Source organism: Bufo bufo, chromosome 2, assembly GCF_905171765.1.
Source record: "Bufo bufo chromosome 2, aBufBuf1.1, whole genome shotgun sequence".
In the NCBI taxonomy this organism is placed as follows: Eukaryota; Metazoa; Chordata; class Amphibia; order Anura; family Bufonidae; genus Bufo; species Bufo bufo.
The window spans coordinates 572,435,929-572,460,886 of NC_053390.1; the positions used below are offsets into that span (position 1 = coordinate 572,435,929).

The 24,958-nt window shown below is 42.8% G+C and overlaps 1 protein-coding gene across 1 annotated transcript in view; it reads right to left on the reverse strand.

Moving 5' to 3' along the window:
- The window catches only part of TSPAN5 (tetraspanin 5), a 176,268-nt gene that overhangs the window by 24,897 nt on the left and 126,413 nt on the right, over nt 1-24,958 (reverse strand). Inside the window, exon 4 of the mRNA XM_040418180.1 lies at nt 23,551-23,721. Coding sequence (XP_040274114.1) covers nt 23,551-23,721 — 171 coding nt within the window. The remainder of the gene's footprint in view (nt 1-23,550; nt 23,722-24,958) is intronic.

Consider the following 24,958-nt stretch of genomic DNA (forward strand, 5'->3'; position numbering starts at 1 on the left):
TTGGATTTGCACTATATATTGGCACTTGGCACTTTACAAAAGGATTCACATTAATGGACCATTCTCACGGCTTTGGCTGAAGATACGGATGGATTTATTATTAGGAGATCTCTTTGGCCCCCTTATTCCATTAAAAATCAGGACAGCCACATATAAAATGGACTTTATTTGAATGCCAGTGGATGACTAATATATTTTTTATTGGCCATGATTTCATGTACCTTTGTGCCCACAGACATATTTGTACTCCTACATCGCTGCCTTTATTCCACGCTGCGCGCCTACTAGACCTTTGGTTGGGCTATCTCAATGTGTTACAAATTGTGAAGAATATTATATAAAAAAAATAATCTATACTATTTATTTTATATAAAAGAAGGAAGGGAAGAAAGAGAGAGAAAGGGAAAAGGGGAAAAGAGAAGGTAGAAAAAAAAAAGATGAAAACATTTTTCTTTCTCCTTTTTTTCCTTTTGGTGCTTTTCACTAGTGGTGATAACTTTATGAATTTGATACTTATTAATTATTTTTGTAATTTTATGAATTTAGTATTTATTAACTATTTATTGTTGCACTATAGGTTGTCTAGGTAATTTGGTACTTTATTTCACATATTACACAGGTGGTATGATCTGTGTATAGGTTTTTGTATATGCTCATAGATGGAGTATATAATCATGGTTATTGTATGGCTATGCTGTTCATCAATGAACGCATCGTATATTATAAACATGTTATTGATTTATGTATTGATCTTTATTGTTTGGATATTATTAATTCACTAATGAGTGTATTGTATATTATGCTATTGATTCACATATAGATTTTTGCTATCATGGGGAACTATTATGATCTATATATAACAAGTAATAAATAGGAGATTTAACTATGTTATTTATTATTCATGAATGTTTTAAGTATATATTATAGACTGTTGTATGATGTAACTTTGGCAAATATATACTCCCTCATTTGCATATTTTTGTATTGCTCCGAGATATGCAAATTGGTGATTCAGCGCAGGCACACTAGGTATTTCTAGCCTAACAATGCTGTTTCCTGCTTTTGGAACGCACCGCAAACATACATCTGGTTTGGCGCCATCGTACGCACGAGCAGATGGTCATTCCCAGTCCAACGATGCTGTTTCCTGTCTTTGGAACGCATCGTGTGATCTCTGGTCTCATGCCATCTTGCGCGTGCGCAGATGGCTTTTTAGTACGCCATACAAAGTCATTTGGCGCCATTGTTCACACACATGGGCTGCTCACTGGAAAATTGAAGGTGGTTATGTCACAGTCCTCCCTTTCTCCTCCTCCCTTTAATTATTTTTTCACAGCTGGTATCTATTTAGTATTTAGTATGTACAGTCGTGGCCAAAAGTTTTGAGAATTACATAAATATTGGAAATTGGAAAAGTTGCTGCTTAAGTTTTTATAATAGCAATTTGCATATACTCCAGAATGTTATGAAGAGTGATCAGATGAATTGCATAGTCCTTCTTTGCCATGAAAATTAACTTAATCCCAAAAAAACTTTCCACTGCATTTCATTGCTGTCATTAAAGGACCTGCTGAGATCATTTCAGTAATCGTCTTGTTAACTCAGGTGAGAATGTTGACGAGCACAAGGCTGGAGATCATTATGTCAGGCTGATTGGGTTAAAATGGCAGACTTGACATGTTAAAAGGAGGGTGATGCTTTAAATCATTGTTCTTCCATTGTTAACCATGGTGACCTGCAAAGAAACGCGTGCAGCCATCATTGCGTTGCATAAAAATGGCTTCACAGCCAAGGATATTGTGGCTACTAAGATTGCACCTCAATCAACAATTTATAGGATCATCAAGAACTTCAAGAAAAGAGGTTCAATTCTTGTTAAGAAGGCTTCAGGGCGTCCAAGAAAGTCCAGCAAGCGCCAGGATCGTCTCCTAAAGAGGATTCAGCTGCGGGATCGGAGTGCCACCAGTGCAGAGCTTGCTCAGGAATGGCAGCAGGCAGGTGTGAGCGCATCTGCACGCACAGTGAGGCGAAGACTTTTGGAAGATGGCCTGGTGTCAAGAAGGGCAGCAAAGAAGCCACTTCTCTCCAAAAAAAACATCAGGGACAGATTGATCTTCTGCAGAAAGTATGGTGAATGGACTGCTGAGGACTGGGGCAAAGTCATATTCTCCGATGAAGCCTCTTTCCGATTGTTTGGGGCATCTGGAAAAAGGCTTGTCCGGAGAAGAAAAGGAGAGCGCTACCATCAGTCCTGTGTCAATCCAACAGTAAAGCATCCTGAGACCATTCATGTGTGGGGTTGCTTCTCATCCAAGGGAGTGGGCCCAAAAACACAGCCATGAATAAAGAATGGTACCAAAACACCCTCCAACAGCAACTTCTTCCAACAATCCAACAACAGTTTGGTGAAGAACAATGCATTTTCCAGCACGATGGAGCACCGTGCCATAAGGCAAAAGTGCTAACTAAGTGGCTCTGGGACCAAAACGTCGACATTTTGGGTCCATGGCCTGGAAACTCCCCAGATCTTAATCCCATTGAGAACTTGTGGTCAATCCTCAAGAGGCGGGTGGACAAACAAAAACCCACTAATTCTGACAAACTCCAAGAAGTGATTATGAAAGAATGGGTTGCTATCAGTCAGGAATTGGCCCAGAAGTTGATTGAGAGCATGCCCAGTCGAATTGCAGAGGTCCTGAAAAAGAAGGGCCAACACTGCAAATACTGACTCTTTGTATAAATGTCATGTAATTGTCAATAAAAGCCTTTGAAACGTATGAAGTGCGTGTAATTATATTTCACTACATCACAGAAACAACGGAAACAAAGACCTAAAAGCAGTTTAGCAGCAAACTTTGTGAAAACTAATATTTTTGTCATTCTCAAAACTTTTGGCCACGACTGTATACATATGGAACACTACGGTCTTGGAGTATGGACCCCTGAAGAAGCCAGCTTTGACTGGCGATACGCGTGGGGATACTTTCTTACCTACACACCATGCCTGCCTGTGTTAACATCAGATGAGTATTGGTTTATATTTCTTGTTGCCTTATTCATGCAATGTTGTCATTTTGGTGGTGCATACATGTCTAGATTACATGCTGTGCTAGTAGGCTAATGTGTTGGACATATTTGTAGTCCACACATGGGTGTAATTGTATACAATTAATTTTAAATGTCTGTGACTTAGTGTGTCTTCAATAAATTGTACATTTTTTAGAGGTGCGGCTTTCATATGCGGTGTTTCTTGCTCTTCTTTGTATCATATTTGTTCTATATTAATACCACGGCCCGCACTCTTTTTTTAATATAATAGGTGTGCCCCCATTGTTAGTTTTTCACATAATTTTAGACCACTGCCTCCCAAAATAAAAGCGGTAGGTGTCTGGAGATATCCGTCTCTGATATTCCCTCTTGCATGCTGCCTTTTATTAGTCCGTCAGTGGATTCTAAATCATCCTACACAAATAACAGATGCTAGCTGACAACTATTAATGGGAAGACATTACAGTGCCCACAAGGGTTGTCGCAAAGCTTTACATGAACCCAAAGTGGCATATCGTTCTGCGTTGTTACGTTCTGTAACAATGCAGATTGATTCATGCTGGGAAATTGGATGACAAGCCGTATGGTCACTGTAATGGCTGCTATTAGTAGTTATCACAGAACAGCTGTTATCCATGTAGGAGACAGACAGAATGGATGACAAAAATGCTTAGAGACACCTCAGTAATGTCACATATATGTGCATGTTCTAAGTATGTTGCGACCATTCATTAGACCAGAAAAAACACATTAGGTAAGCAACTTTGTCCTATGTGAATAGGGCTCAACTGGTTGATGTTCTCATTTGCTCCAAGGTCCACTACACCTGTCACTAAAGATCAATTTACACCACATTTTGTATACAGTTTGTAGTATATGCTTTGAACCAAAAAAAGTATCCATAGCCTTCTATGAGAAATGTATAAAAGATATATTATATATAAGAAAAGATATATCACAGCTAGTTCTCCTTTTGACACACATCTGGCAGGTTTTGACCAAGCGTGGACTGTAGAACCTTTCAGAACAATATAACACAGCAAAAAACTCGCCCAATAAGGTAATGTATACTTAGAATATAATAGATGTCAATGGCAGACATGTCTGAATATAAGGGTATATGTCTGCATACGATCAATATATGTATGAATCCTTTTGAAGAAAAAAAAACAACAAAATTGTCTCCACCAAATGCATGCAAATTGTATGTTAACAATATACAGTATGCCCTAAAATGTATATGGTTGCATCCCTTTTAGGACATATTCTTTTGTTTCTTTTTAAGAATGTATATGTCTGATATGAGGATACAAATGTGGTATGAAACTAGCCTTAATGGGATATTCCTTAAGATATGCACATATATAGACCCAAATCACTAATAAAACTCCCCTGACAAATATATATATATTGGTGGGCCTATCAGTACAAGGGGGAGCTGCACTATCTGACACAGTTACATAGATAAGAATGAGCTGTGTTGGGTCTTGCAGTAAAGAGTCTTTGCTGTTCTGTTGAACATTTGTATTAGGCACATCTATTACATATTGATGACCTAGCCCAGTGGTGGCGAACCTATGGCACGGGTGCCAGAGGCGGCACTCGGAGCCCTCTCTGTGGGCACCCACATGCCTTAGACTTTTCCTGCCATTCATCAGCACAGGGTGAGCTATGAACGGCACAGGTACAGGTTGAATGTAGGCAGGCTATTATAACTAAATGATAAAGTACATGGAAGATATACTATTGGACTGTAGTATTCAGGGTAAATTGCCGTTTTGGGATAAATAAGTGGGTTTTGGGTTGCAGTTTGGGCAGTCGGTCTCTAAAAGGTTCACCATCACTGATGCAAGGGTTCAGACCCTCACCAATCAGATACTGATGACCTAACTGAGAATAGGCCATCAATATCAAAACTTTTTTAATTTTCAAATTGCAGATACTTTAACAATTTAATCAATATTTTATGTTAATGTAATTTCCCATTTCAGTGATGATGTTAAAAAAAACACAATATTTAGAATGATATGAAGGAAACAACCAGACATACAAGTGAGCTGATGAGATCAGGAGATGTAATTATGTCATCAGTGATGTTCTCAGAAGTAAATCAGGAAGGATGTGCAGAACACTTAATTCACTTGGACCTATCCTGATAGAACGTCAGGGATTTCATGTACAGTAATGGCAGTTAGCATTTTAACAGGACTATACATTGACTAAATAATGATGATTTCAGCAATAGATTCTGTGATTTAGGCAAATGGCTAAGGGGGCACTGAAGCAATTCATTTTATGTGACATTAAAAAACATCATGTCTGGAAAGTTTGAGGAACAGATGGAAATCCAGTTTCCTGACAGATAATGCTCCATGTTATAGATGATTATGTTACAAAATGATTGATGATTAGAAGTAACTATCAGAAGTCCCAAATGAATCCCAGCTCTTGTGCTTAGATACAATTGTGCTCTTCATCTGTTTCCTTTCTCTGCAGATAGCTGTTGTAACCACAAGATAAGCTCTGCAATTTGGAGAAAAGTCGTCATTCTGCTCTGGAAGAAGTCCAGCAATCAAGAAGAGCTTACTCCTAAGCTAACAAAAACTAGTAGAGACCCTTCTTTCATTATGTATCTGGGAATACAGTGTAGATAAAGGCCTTATGCACACGACCCTAGTTTGGCTTCACGTCCCATGTGCAGTCTTTGTGGATTGCATGCGGACCTATTCGTTTCTATGGGCCGCAAATAATGTAAACAGCACGCGGATGTCATCCGTGTGCTGCCCGCATCCGTCTAGCTGTTACAATATATATAGAACATGTCTTACTTTTGTCGGTTTTGGGGAGAAAAATAGGCAGTTCTAGTGACGGGAGTGAGAAAATTGCTTCAGGAGACGCACAGACTACCGGAGTACACAAAAAAGATGTAAACCTAGATTGAACATGACTGCGGTATGACACACCTGGATCATTTGTTGTCTCTAAAAATTGAAAAATATATATGAGCCATAGAGACAAAATAAGAGCCCACTGTTTACCCCAAGTGCTATCTTATGTCACACTGAACATTAAAGGGGGTGTCTAGGATTTTGACAGTTACAAGCTTTATCCACTGCATAATGGATGGAGTTGTGTAGTTCCAAGCTCTGACTTCTGGCATCAGAGATACAAGGTGGAGATACAAGTGGTATGTGGTGTTGGACCCCAGGTGATCTGATATTGATGATTTATCCTGACGATAGGCCATCAATTATATAGGCGCACACTCCATCTCACCGGCATCTGAAAAGAGTTAATGTGCTGCACAGAGTCCAATTTGATTCAGTACTTCACTGAAAATTATAATCCAGCAGGTAAGAAACTCAACTCCTTCAGCTACTAAGCAGTCATAATCAAGCAAAAAGTCACCTTGCGGTGTTGGTGGTAATTCACTCCATGCGGCAATTCTGCCTCAAAGAGTCCTTGCTCGTAGCAGCACCAAACTGTTTTCACGCCAAACAGGTAGTAAGCCTTCATCCAGACACAATGCTCCCAGATCCCAACACAGAGACATGGCTTCTGAGCCCAGCCGCCTATTTAAAGACAGCCAGGTGCTGCCAAAACCCGGACCGGCACTTAAAATCCGGTCCGGTATTTGACCTCACCTGGCTGAAAATCAGCCCAGCAGCGCATGCTGGGAGGAAAATACCTAGACCAAACCTCTCACTGTGTCACATACCACCCCCCTTTGTTCAACCCTGAGTGGGTGAACACACACCATACAGTGTACCCGGGACAGGACATCCACGTTTCCCTGTAACCGGCCTGCCCTGTTTTCCACCGAAAACTTTAAGTTTTGTAGGGAGAGAAACCATCGGGTGACCCGGGCATTTCTGTCCTTGGCCTGGCTCACCCACTTGAGAGGGGAGTGGTCAGTCACCAGGCGGAATTTTCTCCCCAATAAATAATAGCGGAGAAATTCTAGTGCCCATTTGATAGCCAGGCAATCTCCACTATACTATACCGGGTCTCGGCTGGGGTGAGCTTACGGCTGAGGAAGACACGGGATTCTCCTCCCGGTTGACTTCCTAAGACAGCACAGCACCCCACCTAGAAGGCATCGGTCTGTACTATAAACTCACTTTTGAAGTCGGACGTCACCAAAACCGGGGACCTGCACAGGGCCGACTTCAAAGTAGAGAAAACCTCTTCCGCCCGATCATCCCAGCGAACCATCATTGACTTGTGTCCCTTCAAGAGACCTGTCAAGGGCACGGCTAGAGTAGCAAAGTGGGGAACAAACCTCATGTAATAGGCCACCATTCCCAGGAATGACTTTATTTGTCTAGTGGTGACAGGTTGGGGCCAATTCCGTATCGCCTCCATTTTGTTCACTTGATGACTTGATGACTCTGCGCCCAATGACATACCCCAGCTAACCCTATCACACATTTTTTTGGGTTAGGCCAGCCTTCCGAAGGGAGTCCACTACAACCTGCACACATTGAATTTGGAAACCTAGTTAAGCTTTCGAAAGTCATTACAAAACCGCAACATCCCGTCCGGCTTAGGTATCAATACTATAGGACTGGCCCACTCACTTTTTGACTCCTCAATGACATCTAGCTGCAACATTAGCTGCACCTCCTCCGATATGGCTCTCTATTAACTCCTTAGCTATGAGTTTGGCTGAGGTATGTCGCAGTGGCACTGCCTCTGGGTACCGAGTGGTGTAGTCTAGAATTACTAAGATGTGTTGATGCCCTCTGGCGGACTTCAGTACTGGGCCTATAAGGTCCATAGCTATTCGGTCAAACGACACTTTGATAATCGGGAGAGGTACTAGGGGACTACGAAAATGTGGCTGGGGGCTAGTTATCTGGCAGGTCGGGCAAGACTTACAAAACTCTTCTACTTCTTTGAATATGCTGTAAAACAGCTGTAGAATACGATTCTGAGTTTTCTGCAGCCCAAGGTGACCCCCGAGTAGGTGTTGGTTGGCTAGATCTAGCACAAGCTTGCGATAAGCCTTGGAGACCAACAACTGTTCAATAGGATCATCCCGTAGTTGGTTTACCCGATACAGCATATCCTGATGAACCACAAAACAGGGAAACACTGACTCTGCCCCAGGTTGTTGTGGCTCAAAATCTACTACTAACACATTTTCCCAGGGGCGGGATAGGGTTGGGTCCCGTTTGGGCGGTACCAAAATTATCTCCGGAGACATTGAGGTCTGCCAATTCAAGACCCGGCGGCAAGTCCTCCACGTCTCCCACCATCACACTTAGCGGGGTTGTCTCCCCCTCTTCCACCGAAGTGGCGGTCACCCCTACCGCTGGCCCTTCGGTCTCAGGTTCCCAGGGTTCTGGTCTCCGCCCTGAGCCGGGCCACTCTGCTAGGGTTACCCCTGTCTCATGGGTATCAGGGCCATTGTGACACGAGCCATTGTGACTAATGTACCTGGAGGATACTGGCCCATTGTGACATATGCAGTGTTCCATCCTTTGTCGTAGGGGGGTGCTAGGTAATTGTGACACACGCAGTGTTCGGATGAGCATTGTTTCTGAAGAATGCTGGCTCACTGTGACATGCACACTGTTCCATCCATTGTCCCTGATGGATATTGGGCCATTGTGACATGAGCAGTGTTGCAACCAATGTACCTGGATGATACTGGTCCATTATGACATATGCAGCGTTCCATCCATTGTCGTAGGAGGGTGCTAGTGTTATGGGCTACTGAAACAGTATGGATGCTTGTTCTATATACACTTGCGTTACACTGCTCAGACACCGCTTAGTAGAAAAATCCTACTTCCTGGATGTACCAGGTGCACACACCTTTTCTACTATCTTGAAGATGGGAGGGGGAAAGGAGCGCATTCCAAGGTCCTAGGTACAGTGAGGGGGTTGCGGAGCTGCGCAATGAAGCTGATATCTTAAGTCAGCCTGATGGAAAAAAAGTGTAAGATTAACCCATTAACCACCTCCGGACCGCTGTACGCACAGACGCGTCCTGGAGGTGGTTGATTCATTCCGCCTGGACGCATATACGCGTCATCTCGCGAGACGCGAGATTTCCTGTGAACGCGCGCACACAGGCGCGCGCGCTCACAGGAACGGAAGGTAAGAGAGTTGATCTCCAGCCTGCCAGCGGCGATCGTTCGCTGGCAGGCTGGAGATGTGTTTTTTTTAACCCCTAACAGGTATATTAGACGCTGTTTTGATAACAGCGTCTAATATACCTGCTACCTGGTCCTCTGGTGGTCCCCTTTGTTTGGATCGACCACCAGAGGACACAGGCAGCTCAGTAAAGTAGCACCAAGCACCACTACACTACACTACACCCCCCCCCCGTCACTTATTAACCCCTTATTAGCCCCTGATCACCCCATATAGACTCCCTGATCACCCCCCTGTCATTGATTTCCCCCCTGTCATTGATCACCCCCCTGTAAAGCTCCATTCAGACGTCCGCATGATTTTTACGGATCCACTGATAGATGGATCGGATCCGCAAAACGCATCCGGACGTCTGAATGAAGCCTTACAGGGGCGTGATCAATGACTGTGGTGATCACCCCATATAGACTCCCTGATCACCCCCCTGTCATTGATTACCCCCCTGTCATTGATCAACCCCCTGTAAAGCTCCATTCAGACGTCCGCATGATTTTTACGGATCCACTGATAGATGGATCGGATCCGCAAAACGCATCCGGACGTCTGAATGAAGCCTTACAGGGGCATGATCAATGACTGTGGTGATCACCCCATATAGACTCCCTGATCACCCCCCTGTAAAGCTCCATTCAGATGTCCGCATGATTTTTACGGATGCACTGATAGATGGATCGGATCCGCAAAACGCATCCGGACGTCTGAATGAAGCCTTACAGGGGCATGATCAATGACTGTGGTGATCACCCCATATAGACTCCCTGATCACCCCCCTGTAAAGCTCCATTCAGATGTCCGCATGATTTTTACGGATGCACTGATAGATGGATCGGATCCGCAAAACGCATCCGGACGTCTGAATGAAGCCTTACAGGGGCATGATCAATGACTGTGGTTATCACCCCATATAGACTCCCTGATCACCCCCCTGTCATTGATTACACCCCTGTCATTGATTACCCCCCTGTAAAGCTCCATTCAGATGTCTGCATGATTTTTACGGATGCACTGATAGATGGATCGGATCCGCAAAACGCATCCGGACGTCTGAATGAAGCCTTACAGAGGCGTGATCAATGACTGTGGTGATCACCCCATATAGACTCCCTGATCACCCCCCTGTCATTGATTACCCCCCCTGTCATTGATTACCCCCCTGTAAAGCTCCATTCAGACGTCCGCATGATTTTTACGGATCCACTGATAGATGGATCGGATCCGCAAAACGCATCCGGACGTCTGAATGAAGCCTTACAGGGGCGTGATCAATGACTGTGGTGATCACCCCATATAGACTCCCTGATCACCCCCCTGTCATTGATTACCCCCCCGTCATTGATTACCCCCCTGTAAAGCTCCATTCAGACGTCCGCATGATTTTTACGGATCCACTGATAGATGGATCGGATCCGCAAACTGCATCCGGACGTCTGAATGAAGCCTTACAGGGGCATGATTAATGACTGTGGTGATCACCCCATATAGACTCCCTGATCACCCCCCTGTCATTGATTACCCCCCTGTAAAGCTCCATTCAGACGTCCGCATGATTTTTACGGATGCACTGATAGATGGATCGGATCCGCAAAACGCATCCGGACGTCTGAATGAAGCCTTACATGGGCGTGATCAATGACTGTGGTGATCACCCCATATAGACTCTCTGATCACCCCCCTGTCATTGATCACCCCCCCTGTCATTGATCACCCCCCTGTCATTGATCACCTCCCCTGTCATTGATCACCCCTCTGTAAGGCTCCAGACATTTTTTTGGCCGAAGTTAGCGGAATTATTTTTATTTTTTTCTTACAAAGTCTCATATTCCACTAACTTGTGTCAAAAAATAAAATCTCACATGAACTCACCATACCCCTCACGGAATCCAAATGCGTAACATTTTTTAGACATTTATATTCCAGACGACTTCTCACGCTTTAGGGCCCCTAGAATGCCAGGGCAGTATAAATACCCCACATGTGACCCCATTTCGGAAAGAAGACACCCCCAGGTATTCCGTGAGGGGCATATTGAGTCCATGAAAGATTGAAATTTTTGTCCCAAGTTAGCGGAACGGGAGACTTTGTGAGAAAAAAATTAAAAATATCAATTTCCGCTAACTTGTGCCAAAAAAAAAAATTTCTATGAACTCGCCATGCCCCTCATTGAATACCTTGGGGTGTCTTCTTTCCAAAATGGGGTCACATGTGGGGTATTTATACTGCCCTGGCATTCTAGGGGCCCCAAAGCGTGAGAAGAAGTCTAGTATCCAAATGTCTAAAAATGCCCTCCTAAAAGGAATTTGGGCACCTTTGCGCATCTAGGCTGCAAAAAAGTGTCACACATCTGGTATCGCCGTACTCAGGAGAAGTTGGGGAATGTGTTTTGGGATGTCATTTTACATATACCCATGCTGGGTGAGAGAAATGTCTTGGTCAAATGCCAACTTTGTATAAAAAAATGGGAAAAGTTGTCTTTTGTCAAGATATTTCTCTCACCCAGCAAGGGTATATGTAAAATGACACCCCAAAACACATTCCCCAACTTCTCCTGAATACGGCGATACCACATGTGTGACACTTTTTTGCAGCCTAGGTGGGCAAAGGGGCCCATATTCCAAAGAGCACCTTTAGGATTTCACAGGTCATTTACCTACTTACCACACATTAGGGCCCCTGGAAAATGCCAGGGCAGTATAACTACCCCACAAGTGACCCCATTTTGGAAAGAAGACACCCCAAGGTATTCCGTGAGGGGCATGGCGAGTTCCTAGAATTTTTTATTTTTTGTCACAAGTTAGTGGAAAATGCTGATTTTTTTTTTTTTTTTTCATACAAAGTCTCATATTCCACTAACTTGTGACAAAAAATAAAAACTTCCATGAACTCACTATGCCCATCAGCGAATACCTTGGGGTCTCTTCTTTCCAAAATGGGGTCACTTGTGGGGTAGTTATACTGCCCTGGCATTCTAGGGGCCCAAATGTGTGGTAAGGAGTTTGAAATCAAATTCTGTAAAAAATGACCTGTGAAATCCAAAAGGTGCTCTTTGGAATATGAACCCCTTTGCCCACCTAGGCTGCAAAAAAGTGTCACACATCTGGTATCTCCGTACTCAGGAGAAGTTGGGGAATGTGTTTTGGGGTGTCATTTTACATATACCCATGCTGGGTGAGAGAAATATCTTGGCAAAAGACAACTTTTCCCATTTTTTTATACAAAGTTGGCATTTGACCAAGATATTTCTCTCACCCAGCATGGGTATATATAAAATGAAACCCCAAAACACATTCCCCACCTTCTCCTGAGTACGGAGATACCAGATGTGTGACACTTTTTTGCAGCCTAGGTGGGCAAAGGGGCCCATATTCCAAAGAGCACCTTTCGGATTTCACAGGTCATTTTTTACAGAATTTGATTTCAAACTCCTTACCACACATTTGGGCCCCTAGAATGCCAGGGCAGTATAACCACCCCACAAGTGACCCCATTTTGGAAAGAAGAGACCCCAAGGTATTTCGTGATGGGCATAGTGAGTTCATAGAAGTTTTTATTTTTTGTCACAAGTTAGTGGAATATGAGACTTTGTAAGAAAAAAAAAAAAAAATCATCATTTTCCGCTAACTTGTGACAAAAAATAAAAAGTTCTATGAACTCACTATGCCCATCAGCGAATACCTTAGGGTGTGTACTTTCCGAAATGGGGTCATTTGTGGGGTGTTTGTACTGTCTGGGCATTGTAGAACCTCAGGAAACATGACAGGTGCTCAGAAAGTCAGAGCTGCTTCAAAAAGCGGAAATTCACATTTTTGTACCATAGTTTGTAAACGCTATAACTTTTACCCAAACCATTTTTTTTTTTTACCCAAACATTTTTTTTTTATCAAAGACATGTAGAACAATAAATTTAGAGCAAAATTTATATATGGATGTCGTTTTTTTTGCAAAATTTTACAACTGAAAGTGAAAAATGTCATTTTTTTGCAAAAAAATCGTTAAATTTCGATTAATAACAAAAAAAGTAAAAATGTCAGCAGCAATGAAATACCACCAAATGAAAGCTCTATTAGTGAGAAGAAAAGGAGGTAAAATTCATTTGGGTGGTAAGTTGCATGACCGAGCAATAAACGGTGAAAGTAGTGTAGGTCAGAAGTGTAAAAAGTGGCCTGGTCTTTCAGGGTGTTTAAGCACTGGGGGCTGAGGTGGTTAAATGCTTGCTATCATTTCCCAGTAACCAATAAAAATGCACCACATTTAGTCACCTCCCACCGGGGGGTATATTCTGTGTGAACACTTACAATAAACTAGAGATTTTGCTTTGACCCCAGCGTGTGTGTCTTTGCTTAATCCCTCCGTGCATGTAAAGACAATATCTACAAATTTGGAGCAGTACATAAACCTACCTGGTATATTGACCAGATCCATAACACTAGGTCATTGTGACTCACGCAGTGTTCTGACAAGCATTGTCCCTGAAGAATGCTGGCCCACTGTGACATGCACACTGTTCCATCCATTGTCCTTGGAGGATGCTGGCCCATTGTGACACATGCAGTGTTCTGTCAGTTGTCCTTTGAAGATGCTGGCCCATTGTGACATGCATAGTGTTTCAAGCATTGCCCCTGAAGAATGCTGGTTCATTGTGACACAGGCAGTATTCCGTCTATTATCCCTGGATGATGAGGGTCCATTGTGACACGCACATGTTTCATCGTTGTCCGTGGAGTATGCTGGCCTATTGTGACACGCGCAGTGTTCCGTCAATTGTTTTTGGAAGATGCTGGACCATTGTGACACACGCAGTGTTTCTTCCATTGTCCCTAGAGGATAGTGGTATATTGTAACACGTGCAATATTCTGTCCATTGTCCCTAGAGGATGCTGGTCTATTGTGACATGAGCAGTGTTCCAAACATTGTCCCTGGGGAATGCTGGCTCATTCTGACATGGGCAGTGTTGCATCCATTGCAACCATCATCCCTGGATGCTGTTCTATTGTGATGTGCAGTGTTCTGAAAATTGTCCTGGGAAGGTGCTTGATTATTGTGACTTGAGCAGTGTTCCGTCCATTGGCCTTGGAAGACGCTGAACCATTGTGACACAAGCAGTGTTGCGTTCATTGTCCGTGGAGAGTGCTGGGCCATTGTGACATCCATTATCCCTGGACACGTACAGTGTCATACCACCCAACTTTTTGGATGGTGAAAGAGGGAACCTTACAGCATTTTGTGAAAAATCCAATCACTGTCTGAAGCAGGTCATTGCTGAAGCTATTGACTGACTGAACAGCCTTTACAGTCATTTCAAGAAAGTAGCAGGAAGTGAGGTGCAGCAAGGGTCTGACACCTTCAGAACTGCAGTGGGGATCAGTGAGATGAGTAGAAGTAGCTTTTTTTTTTTTTTGTGCAGCTCTTGGGGCTATTTTTTTTTTCTTCTTGCACTTCAATATCCCTTTTGACATATAAATCATCTGATCATAGATATTTTAAGGTCCATATTGCACTAAATAATGAAGCTGAGGTGTAATATACAGTTGTCATGTGCGATTTAGATTTTCTCTACATATCAATACAATTTATATGCTTTACCTTCTTTTCCCCCCCTCTGAATCAGCACTCCTCCCCATTTGGCTCAGGTGCTTTTAATTAGCAGAAGTCTGCAAAGGGTCTATAAATTCCTACCAAATCTCAGTTGGTGTTCCTGAGAGGCTGTGAACAGGTGAGCTCTTTGCACCAGTTCACATGCGGTGCTGGACGGTGGCCGTTGCTGCTTCTGTGCTGTGCTGGTGGAGTGATGGGACCCGGGGCCCAGGTGGCTTTGCTGCACAGTGGGGCCGCTGTGTGGCTGCTGGATCCCATTGCCTGCTGGAGCGGTGTGGAGGCACGGTGGTCGCCGCACGGCGCCGCGCCATAGTTAGAGTAGGTCCCCACTTAAAAGAGGCAACCTTGTTGCGGTAAGTGGGCCTATGCTCTTTGATCAAACTGTATACTAATGCCTCCTAATAGTGCACAGCAAATGATTGATAATAGTGCTGTATAGCCATGTTTTATCAAAAGAAATGCTGAAAATTGTAAACAGTTGTCATATCAGAAGCATAGGTATAAGGATGTGCGATTTCGATTTTCTCTACATATCAATACAGGTGGAAACCATACAGATAGTTTATTAAGGAGCAATTTAGTAAATATATTAATGCACATTTATTTCCCAGGTAAAAAGAGGGACATTAAAGGACCAAAGAGGGACAGAGGGACTTGGGTCAAAAAGAGGGACTGTCTGTCCAAAAGAGGGACACTTGGGAGCCACGTGAATACAGTGCATGCTACACTAAAGTATTAATATATCCACAGTTTTTCTTGAAATGATTTTAAATGGCCGCCAACAATGTGTCTGAGAATGTGATGAAGACTGGTTGCCACCACTTACAGAGCCGCCTAGGGGGTTGAGGGTGCAGGGCCTCACTACACACTACATTGCTCTGCAATAGATGGTAATGATTTGATCCTGCCTATGATATGCCATCTTGGCTGAGCAGCCTTACCAATATGTAATATATGCAAATGCTAGAGTGTATTGTGTAGTGAGGTCCCGCCCTCTCAACCCCTCTAGGCATCTCTGCAAGTGGAGGCAACCAGTCCTGCTAACATTCAAGGTCAGCTTGCTGGTGTTTTTTTTTTTTTTTTAAACATTCTCCCGAAGAACCCCTTTAAGGGAATGGGGAGATTGCTGAACCAAGAAAGGTTATCAAATTTGGGTTTGCTTACCATACACAAATATATGAATGGACTGTGCACAGATCTTTGTCCTGCAACGAAGACAAGAAGGCATTCTCTATGTCAAGAGAACAGAAAGTTTCAGCATTGTCAAAGAGGAGTACTCTCTACTGTAAGAGCAATAAGACTACAGAACTCTCTGCCAGCGGTTGTGATGGCGATTCATTTAACAAGTTCAAAAAGTGCCTGGATGCCTATCTTGAAAGTAAACAAAATTGAAGGTTATGGGCACCAGATTTCTGGAGATGAGATGGTAATTCAGGGATTTATCCTGACTGGCAGATTTGTTGAGTCGAGAAGGAATTTCCTCCCCTTAATATGGGGCAATTGGTATTCGCCTCATAGGGGTCTGCCTTAGTCTGGATGAATACAGTAGGATTATAGGCTGGACTTTTGCCATCCTTACCAACCATGTAACTATGTAAAGTGTGATGAGCAACAATGGTGTACCTTGATGAGCTCATGTTGACCTCCTGTCTCCACTGCTGGCCTTACTGGACTGGTCAGCTTTAATAATGGCTGTTGTTTGGTCTTCTAGATGTTTAGATGATACGGATTGTACTGGTAACCACCTTTAGAACGCTGTCAGTGCCCTTACACTAACCAACTGGCATTTCCTGTGTAGACTACAGTCCTGGGTGCACTCAGATGTAATGGATGGACAGCATACTTGATCAATTAATTAATATCTATTTAAAATTGCCCACTGTACTTTATTTGGCCAGGCATGTCTAGTGCCCGTCTAGTGTATTTTCAGTGTCCCTTTCCACAACCCATGTCAAGTAAGATTTATTTTCCCGGTCCTATTTTCTGGTTTCCTAAAGCATCTACTGCTACATAGTGCACTTATGTTTGTATCCTGCTGTGCAATAGAAGTCTTTCTTGTTGCACATTTGACAAGCCCAGAGGTCTATGTTTATGCAATTCCCTAGTGCATGGTTTAGAAAGAGAAGTCATGTCAAATCTTAGTAAGCACATTTTACTTTGCCTTCCCAGTTTTAAATTTTTTCCCCCTAAAAAATACAGTACATTGGAAAAATATATAATAAAAACACCAACAATACAAATGAGAATTAAAGTAGAATCAGTGGGTCAAAGTTCTTTTCAAAGTACCTGTCATTGTATATGGGCACTACAGCACTGAATGGGATTTGTGAGTGACATCTCTATATCAGGCTTTATTTACTTTACAATTGCAAATACTTTGAGAGGTTCCAGAATGCAATAAAACTGTTCCTGGATTCACTAAAACTATCATAGTCTATGCTTCATAGGTCTGATTATTAACTTCTTATATATATTTCTTAACCACTTAAGGACCACCGGTTTATACCCCCCTAAAGACCAGGCCCTTTTTTACAAATCGGCACTCCACAACTTTAGCGGTTTATTGCTCGGTCATGCAACTTACCACCCAAATGAATTTTACCTCTTTTTCTTCTCACTAATAGAGCTTTCATTTGGTGGTATTTCATTGCTGCTGACATTTTTACTTTTTTTGTTATTAATCGAAATTTACAGATTTTTTATTTTTTTTTGCAAAAAAATGACATTTTTCACTTTCAGTTGTAAAATTTTGCAAAAAAAACGACATCCATATATAAATTTTTCTCTAAATTTATTGTTCTACAGGTCTTTGCTAAAAAAAAAAAATGTTTGGGTAAAAAAAAAAAATGGTTTGGGTAAAAGTTATAGCGTTTACAAACTATGGTACAAAAATGTGAATTTCCGCTTTTTGAAGCAGCTCTGACTTTCTGAGCACCTGTCATGTTTCCTGAGGTTCTACAATGGCCAGACAGTAAAAAAACCCCACAAATAACCCAATTTCGGAAAGTAGACACCCTAAGGTATTCACTGATGGGCATAGTGAGTTCCTAGAATTTTTTATTTTTTGTCACAAGTTAGCGGAAAATGATGATTTTTTTTTTAATGATTTTTTTTTCTTACAAAGTCTCATATTCCACTAACTTGTGACAAAAAATAAAAACTTCCATGAACTCACTATGCCCATCACGAAATACCTGGGGGTGTCTTCTTTCCAAAATGGGGTCACTTGTGGGGTAGTTATACTGCCCTGGCATTTTAGGGGCCCGAATGCGTGAGAAGTAGTTTGAAATCAAAATCTGTAAAAAATGGCCGGTGAAATCCGAAAGGTGCTCTTTGGAATGTGGGCCCCTTTGCCCACCTAGGCTGCAAAAAAGTGTCACGCATCTGGTATTGCTGTACTCAGGAGGAGTTGGGCAATGTGTTTTTGGGTGTCATTTTACATATACCCATGCTGGGTGAGATAAATATCTCGGTCAAATGACAACTTTGTATAAAAAAAAGGGAAAAGTTGTCTCTATGTAAAAAGACACCCCAAAACACATTGCCCAACTTCTCCTGAGTACGGCGATACCACATGTGTGACACTTTTTTGCAGCCTAGGTGGGCAAAGGGGCCCACATTCCAAAGAGCACCTTTAGGATTTCACAGGTCATTTTTTACACATTTTTATTTCAAACTACTTACCACACATTAGGGCCCCTAGAATGCCAGGGCAGTATAACTACCCCACAAGTGACCCCATTTTGGAAAGAAGACATCCCAAGGTATACCGTGAGGGGCATGGCGACTTCCTAGAATTTTTTATTTTTTGTCACAAGTTAGCGGAAAATGATGATTTTTTTTTTCATTTTTTTTTTCTTACAAAGTCTCATAAGAAAAAAAATCATCATTTTCCGCTAACTTGTGACAAAAAATAAAAAATTCTAGGAAGTCGCCATGCCCCTCACGGTATACCTTGGGGTGTCTTCTTTCCAAAATGGGGTCACTTGTGGGGTAGTTATACTGCCCTGGCATTCTAGGGGCCCTAATGTGTGGTAAGTAGTTTGAAATAAAAATGTGTAAAAAATGACCTGTGGAATCCTAAAGGTGCTCTTTGGAATGTGGGCCCCTTTGCCCACCTAGGCTGCAAAAAAGTGTCACACATGTGGTATCGCCGTACTCAGGAGAAGTTGGGCAATGTGTTTTGGGGTGTCTTTTTACATATACTCATGCTGGGTGAGAGAAATATCTCGGCAAAAAACTACTTTTCCCTTTTTTTATACAAAGTTGGCATTTGACCAAGATATTTATCTCACCCAGCATGGGTATATGTAAAATGACACCCCAAAACACATTGCCCAACTTCTCCTGAGTACGGCGATATCAGATGTGTGACACTTTTTTGCAGCCTAGATGCGCAAAGGGGCCCACATTCCTTTTATGAGGGCATTTTTAGACATTTGGATCCCAGACTTCTTCTCACGCTTTAGGGCCCCTAAAATGCCAGGGCAGTATAAATACCCCACATGTGACCCCATTTTGGAAAGAAGACACCCCAAGGTATTGAATGAGGGGCATGGCGAGTTCATAGAATTTTTATTTTTTTGGCACAAGTTAGCGGAAATTGATTTTTATATATTTTTTTCTCAAAGTCTCCCTTTCCGCTAACTTGGGACAAAAATTTCAATCTTTCATGGACTCAATATGCCCCTCACGGAATACCTTGGGGTGTCTTCTTTCCGAAATGGGGTCACATGTGGGGTATTTATACTGCCCTGGCATTTTAGGGGGCCCTAAAAGCGTGAGAAGAAGTCTGGAATATAAATGTCTAAAAAATTTTACGCAGTTGGATTCCGTGAGGGGTATGGTGAGTTCATGTGAGATTTTATTTTTTGACACAAGTTAGTGGAATATGAGACTTTGCACGAAAAATTTCCGCTAACTTGGGCCAAAAAAATGTCTGAATGGAGCCTTACAGGCGGGTGATCAATGACAGGGGGGTGATCAGGGAGTCTATATGGGGTGATCACCCCCTGTAAGGCTCCATTCAGAAGTCTGTATGTGTTTTGCGGATCCGATCCATGTATCCGTGGATCCGTAAAAATCATACGGACGTCTGAATGGAGCCTTACAGGGGGGTGATCAATGACAGGGGGGTGATCAGGGAGTCTATATGGGGTGATCACCCCCCTGTAAGGCTCCATTCAGAAGTCTGTATGTGTTTTGCAGATCCGATCCGTGGATCCGTAAAAATCATACGGACGTTTGAATGGAGCCTTACAGGGGGGTGATCAATGACAGGGGGGTGATCAGGGAGTCTATATGGGGTGATCACCCCCTGTAAGGCTCCATTCAGAAGTCTGTATGTGTTTTGCGGATCCGATCCATGTATCCGTGGATCCGTAAAAATCATACGGACGTTTGAATGGAGCCTTACAGGGGGGTGATCAATGACAGAGGGGTGATCAGGGAGTCTATATGGGGTGATCACCCCTGTCATTGATCACCCCCCTGTAAGGCTCCATTCAGAAGTCTGTATGTGTTTTGCGGATCCGATCCATGTATCCGTGGATCCGTAAAAATCATACGGACGTCTGAATGGAGCCTTACAGGGGGGGTGATCAATGACAGGGGGGTGATCAGGGAGTCTATATGGGGTGATCACCCCTGTCATTGATCACCCCCCTGTAAGGCTCCATTCAGACGTCTGTATGTGTTTTGCGGATCCGATCCATGTATCCGTGGATCCGTAAAAAACATACGGACGTTTGAATGGAGCCTTACAGGGGGTGATCAGGGAGTCTAAATGGGGTGATCGCCCCCCTGTAAGGCTCCATTCAGAAGTCTGTATGTGTTTTGCGGATCCGATCCATGGATCCGTAAAAATCATACGGACGTCTGAATGGAGCCTTACAGGGGGGTGATCAATGACAGGGGGGTGATCAGGGAGTCTATATGGGGTGATCACCCCCGTCATTGATCACCCCCCTGTAAGGCTCCATTCAGACGCCCGTATGTGTTTTGCGGATCCGATCCATGTATCCGTGGATCCATAAAAATCATACAAACGTCTGAATGGAGCCTTACAGGGGGGTGATCAATGACAGGGGGGTGATCAGGGAGTCTATATAGGGTGATCAGGGGTTAATAAGGGGTTAATAAGTGACGGGGGGGGGTTTAGTGTAGTGGTGTTTGGTGCTACTTATTACTGAGCTACCTGTGTCCTCTGGTGGTCGATCCAAACAAAAGGGACCACCAGAGGACCAGGTAGCAGGTATATTAGACGCTGTTCTCAAAACAGCGTCTAATATACCTGTTAGGGGTTAAAAAAAAATCGCTTCTCCAGCCTGCCAGCGAACGATCGCCACTGGCAGGCTGGAGATCCACTCGCTTACCTCCCGATCCTGTGAACGCGCGCGCGTTCACAGGAAATCTCGGCTCGCGTGAGATGACGCCAATCGGCGTTAGTGTAGCCTGGGAGCGTAGCGGTAAGTGGTTAAAGAGGGTCTGTCACCGGTTTTTACCTGCTGACAGCACTAGGTAGGGGCTGCTGAGCGCAGAAGAAATAAACCTCCTGTATAGCGTACTCTGCACTGAGATGCTTCACAGCCCCTCCCTTCTGTATTGAGTGACTACTGTGGCATCCAATGAGGAGACCACTACAGCTGTCACTCAGAGCAGAGGGGTGAGGGTTTTAGGCAGCACATCACAGAGAGTAGAGAGCACTTCACAAAGAAGCTCCACCCTAAGCACTTGTTGAAACAAAATCTGGCAGAATAAAAGTTCATATTCTTACTACTCCTTATCACAAAAATGTATGTTTGTACCACTCTCCCCAGGCCCTAGCAAATGCTGTCAGCAGTTTAACACTGTCAAAACTGCTGACAGAATCCTTTTAATGTGCAATAGGCATAGATGTTTCTCTACTTGGTGGACAGTGCCACAATTTTCCATATATATTATAAATTTCTAAATATCTTTAACCCTTTTAGGCCCGGAGTTGTTGTTTTTTGTGTTTTTTTTGCGTTTTCGTTTTGCGCTCCCTGCCTTCCCAAAGCCATAACTTTTTACTTGTCTGTTCACATAGCCATATGAGGGCTTGTTTTTTGCAGGACAAGTTGTACTTTCCAAAGCAACCATTTAATATTGCATTTAATGTAGTGGGAAGCGGGGAAAAAATTTCCAAATGGGTTGAAATTGCAAAGAAAAAAAGCAATTCCAGCACAGTTTTACGAATTTAATTTTTTTTTTACGACGTTCGATGTGCGATAAAACTGACCAGTTATTCTACAGGTCAGTACGAATCCGTTGGTACCTTATATGTTTTGTTTTTCTTGCGTTTTGATAAAAAAATAAAAATAAGTGGGAACAAATCCGTTTTATTTTTTTGTCGCCATATTTTGACCCTTATAACTTTTTGTAATTATGTGTACGGAGCTGTATGGGGGCAAAATTTTTGCGGGGCGATCTGAACATTTTATTGATACCATTCTGGGGTGTGTATGACTTTTTGATCACTTTTTATTAAATTTTTTGTAGAGGATGAAGCGACCAAAAAACGGCGAATCGGCCATTTGGACGCTTTTTTCCGTTTTGCTGTTTGCCGCACATCGGGACACCCATGATGTGTATTTTATTTTATTTTTTTAGTTCTTTTATTTTTATTTTGGGAAAAGGGGGGTGATTAAAAATAAATAAATAAATAAAAATTCTAAACGGTTGTTTTTTTTTACACTTTTTTTATAGGGCACTATAACAATCAATCATCTGATTGCTATCATCATAGACTCCAATGCACTTGCATTGGAATGTATGATGATTTTCCTACTTTCCTATGGAGCCCTATTACAGGCAACTATGCAGCAGCCTCCTGACATTCACAAAGACAGGGGCTGCTGCACAGAAGCTCCGGCTCCTCTGATCGCCACACGGGGAAGCCGGAGCATAACCGAAAGCGCGCACTTTTGATTTTCAGGGCGCTCAGAACTGACCATGGCATCTGAGGGGTTAAATGTCCGCGATCGGCATTACTGCCGGTTGCAGACAGGAGCCGCGGGTGTCTGCTATAAGAAGCGTCATCGGGCGTAAAAGGGTTTATGTATTTGTGCATCAAAACACTGACGGCACACATACAGCTATGCACATTGAAAAGAAGATATGACTCAGTGCTGCAATGATGAGGGTAAATACAATATTTATCTGCAAACCAGCTGCAAAGTGTGATTTCAAATGCAGAATATTTTGGAACAGAAGTAAAAGGGCAGTTTTCTGACTTTTCAAACATATGATTCAATCTTATAATTATGTATTTCTCGCACTATACGATTTTTCCACCAAAAGTGGGGGAAAAATAGCAGTGTATCTTATAATGCGAATACTAATCAGTACTGAGGAGCGGTGACTATAGCAGGTGCTGGCTTTACTCACTGCTCGCTGGTCATCTCTGGGCACCGGACTGTGCTGTGTCATGAGAGTGTACAGACGTAGAGTCAGGACGTAGTGTGCATAAGCGCACACTATGACATGACCCTTTGTGACATCAGGTCACAGTGAAGTGCTGCAGGAGGAGGGTGCTGGATCTCCGAAGTGAGGTCTGATGGACATTGGGGGTATGATCTGAGGCCCGATGAAAAATAATATTTTCTTATGTTGCCTCCTCTAGAACTTATGGTCTGGTGTGTTTTATGGTGCAGGAAATACAGTATTTTTATTCGGTATTATTCTGGGCATCATAAACATTTACTATACCACATGCTGTTACATACGTATTCCTGTGTGAAGTCAATGAGGTTTTGCAGGTCAATATCATCTCTGTATGCTTTGATGTTGCTGTTGATAAATATATACAGCTGATCCTTAATCCAGTCTTTAAAGACAAATGCGAGGACGCCAGCTGTGAGCTCCAAGAAGAAAATAATTCCCAAGAAAACTGAAAACTGTAAAGAAAGTAGAAAGAGTAATTACGGCTATCTAAATGAAAAACAAAATTTATTACATTGCTTCTTACAGGTTGAACCGCGCGGAATTGGTGCTATTATTGCATCTTACAGAACTGGTACAATTGTATGCTTCTTTGCTTCAAAGGGTAATCTAACTAAAAACATTTATCTCCCATTCATAGGACAGGTAATAAATGTATGATCGCTGGTGTCTTGAGTCCCCCATTATTCCTCACCACAGTCATATGCAGTGTTTGAATGGAGTGACCATCAAGCTTCATTCACAGTCTGTGTGGTTGATGAAGACAAAGAGTGATAAATGCTCTTAAACGTTCAGATTCTATCCTATCTTAGGCAGCTGAACACGTATATAATGTGCAGACAAAAATATTGTGTAACCTGCATATTTTAGGCCTTTTCTTCCCCGTGCATCTTGTCTGTGACTATGCTGGCTGGGTGAGTGTGGAGGTGGAGAGCCGTGCTGCGAGCACTCAAATACTTCCACTTATTAGTCCCCATCCTTTCTCACTGTATGAGTCCCACGACCAGGTTAAGGTGGAGGAATTGTCACATGTGCTTATTTTAGGCCTTTTCGTTCCCCTGCAAATCTTCTCTATAATTGTGCTGAGTGGGAGGTAGAGAGCTGTGCTGAGCCCTGTCCTTTCTCACCTTATGAGTTTTAGCCAGGCTAGGGTATTTAGACTGTCACATGATGCCTCCTCCCTCTCCGCTCTCCCAGCATATATATCCTATAGACACTGAGGTCTAGTATGAAATGTTCATACCAAATACTTTTTTGCTGATTGAGCAGGTTTGTGAGCAATTACAGGACTCTGCAGATAGTTACAATACGCAAAAAGAGGATGACATGCCACTTTTCCATAAAGAGGTTGTCTAAGTTATGTAAAAAAATAAAGCACTGTAAATCTAATGGTGTGAGATTATATATATATATATTTTGTGGGGACTCGCTCTGGTAGACAGGATTAGCAGACGCAGTATAGAGGCAACAACAAGTTCTTTGGATCAAACACTTCAGTGTTTTATTCACACTTTAGGCAAGTGACAAAACAAGCAGTCATATTCAAACAAAAAGTCACCTTGCGGTGTTGGTGGTAATTCACACCATGCGGCAATTCTGCCACAAAGAGTCCTTGCTCATAGCAGCACCAACCTGTTTTCACGCCAAACAGGTAGCAAGCCTTCATCCAGGTCCCAGGCTTCTGAGCCCAGC